Here is a 2,828-nt window from a genome sequence, read left to right as displayed (position 1 = left end):
AGGAGCATCAACCAAGATAACTTGGGCGCATCCTTGAAAATAGTACATTTTCCTTGAGTTTCATTGTTCCTTTTGACAACCACTACTTCAGTTATCATTCATATAAAACCCTAGCTTAGGGCGCGTCCTACGTTTAGGACGCGTCATGTAACCAAGCAAACTGAGCAAATATCTTTTTGGAAAGTTTCAAACTTTTATTTATAATGCGCTCTGATGTCAATAGTGCACCAGTCCCACAGCTACTATGCTCTGTGGGGAAATTATTTCTAAAAAATGGCCCTTCAACTAGTTCCAAGATAAGTAGTACATGCACTACCCCCCTAGGCTAGGAGGAATTTATTTAATTCTAGCCTATAATCCGGGCATAACCCAAATAATAAAATAAAATAATAAAAGAAATATGTAAGGGGCCAAAGCCGCGCCTTACTGGTAATTCTTTCGGAGATGTTCCGCATTCCAAGCTCGCGGAACTAGCTTCCCTTCCATATCTTCAAGGTGATAAGTCCCCTTCCACAGGATGGACTTTACTCTGTATGGTCCTTCCCAATTAGCTCCAAACACTCCATGTCGGGGGTTCTTTGTATTGGGCATCACCTTCCTAAGTACCAAATCTCCCACCTTCAGCAATTGTCCTTTTACCTTCTTGTTATAATACCTTGCAACGCGTTGCTGATATGCCGCTAGCCTTAGCTGAGAATTTTCCCTCGTCTCCTCTAAGAGATTTAAATGAAGCCTTTGATTAACCTCACCATCTTCTTTTCTGTAACAATCTCTGCAAAGTGATCCCGATCCAACTTCCACGGGGACTATAGCTTCGTAGCCGTAAGTCAGCATAAACGGTGTTTCTCCCGTAGTAGATCGTGGCGTAGTGTTGTATGACCACACCACCTTCGGGAGTTCTTCAGGCCAATTCCCTTTGCGTTCCTCCAGCTTGGTTTTGAGGGTATGCTTTATTATTTTGTTAACAGCTTCTGTTTGTCCATTACTTTGAGGATGATAGACCGCCGCAAACTCCTTCTTGATTTTCAACTCCTCACATAGTTGTTGCAATTCCTTGCTATCAAACTGCTTTCCATTGTCGGAGACAAGCTTGTAAGAGATTCTGAACCTACATACGATTGAGTTGAACACAAAATCCCTGATTTTCTTTGCGGTGATAGTAGCCAGTGGCATAGCTTTCGCCCATTTAGTAAAGTAATCGACTGCAACCACTGCATATTTGACGTCTCCTTTAGCTTTCGGCAATTCTCCGATAAGATCAATTCCCCACATGGCGAACGGCCACGGGCTTGCCATAGGCGTCAAGAGTGTCGCCGGCATAGACGAGTAGTTTGCAAAGCGCTGGCAGCGATCACATGCCTTGACGAAATTTATAGCATCTTCTCTCATTGTGGGCCAATAATACCCTTGGCGCAAAACTTTCATTGCCAACGAGCTACCCCACGAGTGATTGCCACAGATTCCTTCATGCACCTCTCTTAGGATGTAATTTCCTTCTTCTTCTTCAACACACCTAAGCAGAGGTTGGTTGAACCCTCTCTTGTACAGGACTTCGTCGTATATCACGTATCTTGCAGCCTGATAGCAGAGTCGGCGAGCCATAAACTTATCCTCGGGGAGTATTCCCTTGCGAATGTAAGCTAGAATGGGCGTCATCCATGTTTCCTTGGGAGCCTCATCCACTCGCATAGTTTCTACCTCTGGGATACTAGGAATCTCCTGAATTTCAAGGGGGATGGATCCTAACAACACAGCCTCTTGTTGCGACCCCATTTTTGCCAGAGCATCCGCATTACTGTTCTTCTCCCGCGGAACACATTCCAATCTAACTTCTTTGAACATTCCAATCAGGCACTGTGTACATCTCAAGTATAATTCTGTTCGTGGGCCTCGCGCTTGAAATCCCCCGTTCACCTGATTCACTAACAACTCTGAGTCACTTCTTACAATTAAGTTCCGCACCCCCATTTCCAAAGCGATTTTCAGGCCATTAATCAGCGCCTCATACTCCGCATCATTATTGGTTGCATAAAACTTGAAATGAATGGCGCTCATCAGATGGTGGCCCTCCGGAGACACAAGTACTATACCCGCACCTGCTCCTCCATTGTTAACCGCCCCATCCACATGCAAGATCCACCAAGGATGCAGAAACTCCTCCAAAGACTCCTCAGAATGAGGCGGATGTAGCATTACCAAAGCTTTATCATCAATTTCAGAATCAAATTCCAGCAAGAAATCGGCTAAGGCTTGCCCTTTTATCGCTGTTCGAGGTACATATTCCAAATCAAACTGTCCCAACTCCACAGCCCATTTCAGCATTCTGCCTGATGACTCTGGTTTGTGCAGAACCTGTCGCAGCGGGTACGCTGTACGAACTTCAACTCTATGGGCTTGAAAATACGGTCGCAATTTTCTTGACGCAAGAATCAGGGCGTAAACCAGTTTCTCCATGCTTATGTAGCGAGTTTTAGCATCGTGTAACCGCTTGCTCACGTAGTACACTGGTGATTGTTGCCCATCTTCTTCTCTAACCAGAACTGCACTGATCGAATATTCAGACATTGCGAGGTACAGTATTAGAGACTCCCCATCTAACGGCTTTGACAACATGGGAGAGTTTCCCAGTTGCTCCTTGATTCTTTTGAAAGCCTCTTCACATTCTGACGTCCATACAAAGTCTTTCCCAGCTAATTTGATCGCCTTGAAAAATTCCTTGCATCTATCGGACGACTTGGAAACAAATCGATTTAACGCGGCGATTCTCCCAGTCAAACTCTGCACTTGTTTCACATTGGTGGGTGATTTCATATCCATCAATGCCTTGA

General features: G+C 44.8%; 1 protein-coding gene across 1 annotated transcript; it reads right to left on the bottom strand.

Annotated features, from left to right (window-relative positions):
- Positions 1-423: 423 nt before the first annotated feature.
- LOC141660733 (uncharacterized) lies at positions 424-2,565 on the bottom strand. Its single transcript, XM_074467724.1, has 4 exons — positions 2,197-2,565; positions 1,514-2,034; positions 967-1,108; positions 424-618 (listed from the first exon to the last, which is right to left on the bottom strand). Exons 1-4 carry the CDS (start codon positions 2,563-2,565, stop codon positions 424-426), a joined length of 1,227 nt encoding a protein of 408 aa, XP_074323825.1.
- Between the last annotated feature and the right edge of the window lie 263 nt (positions 2,566-2,828).

The sequence above is a fragment of the Apium graveolens genome, chromosome 5 (assembly GCF_009905375.1).
Source record: "Apium graveolens cultivar Ventura chromosome 5, ASM990537v1, whole genome shotgun sequence".
NCBI classification, from domain to species: domain Eukaryota; kingdom Viridiplantae; phylum Streptophyta; class Magnoliopsida; order Apiales; family Apiaceae; genus Apium; species Apium graveolens.
The sequence above is the reverse complement of the archived record's forward strand: the minus strand, read 5'-3'. Positions and strand labels throughout refer to the sequence as shown.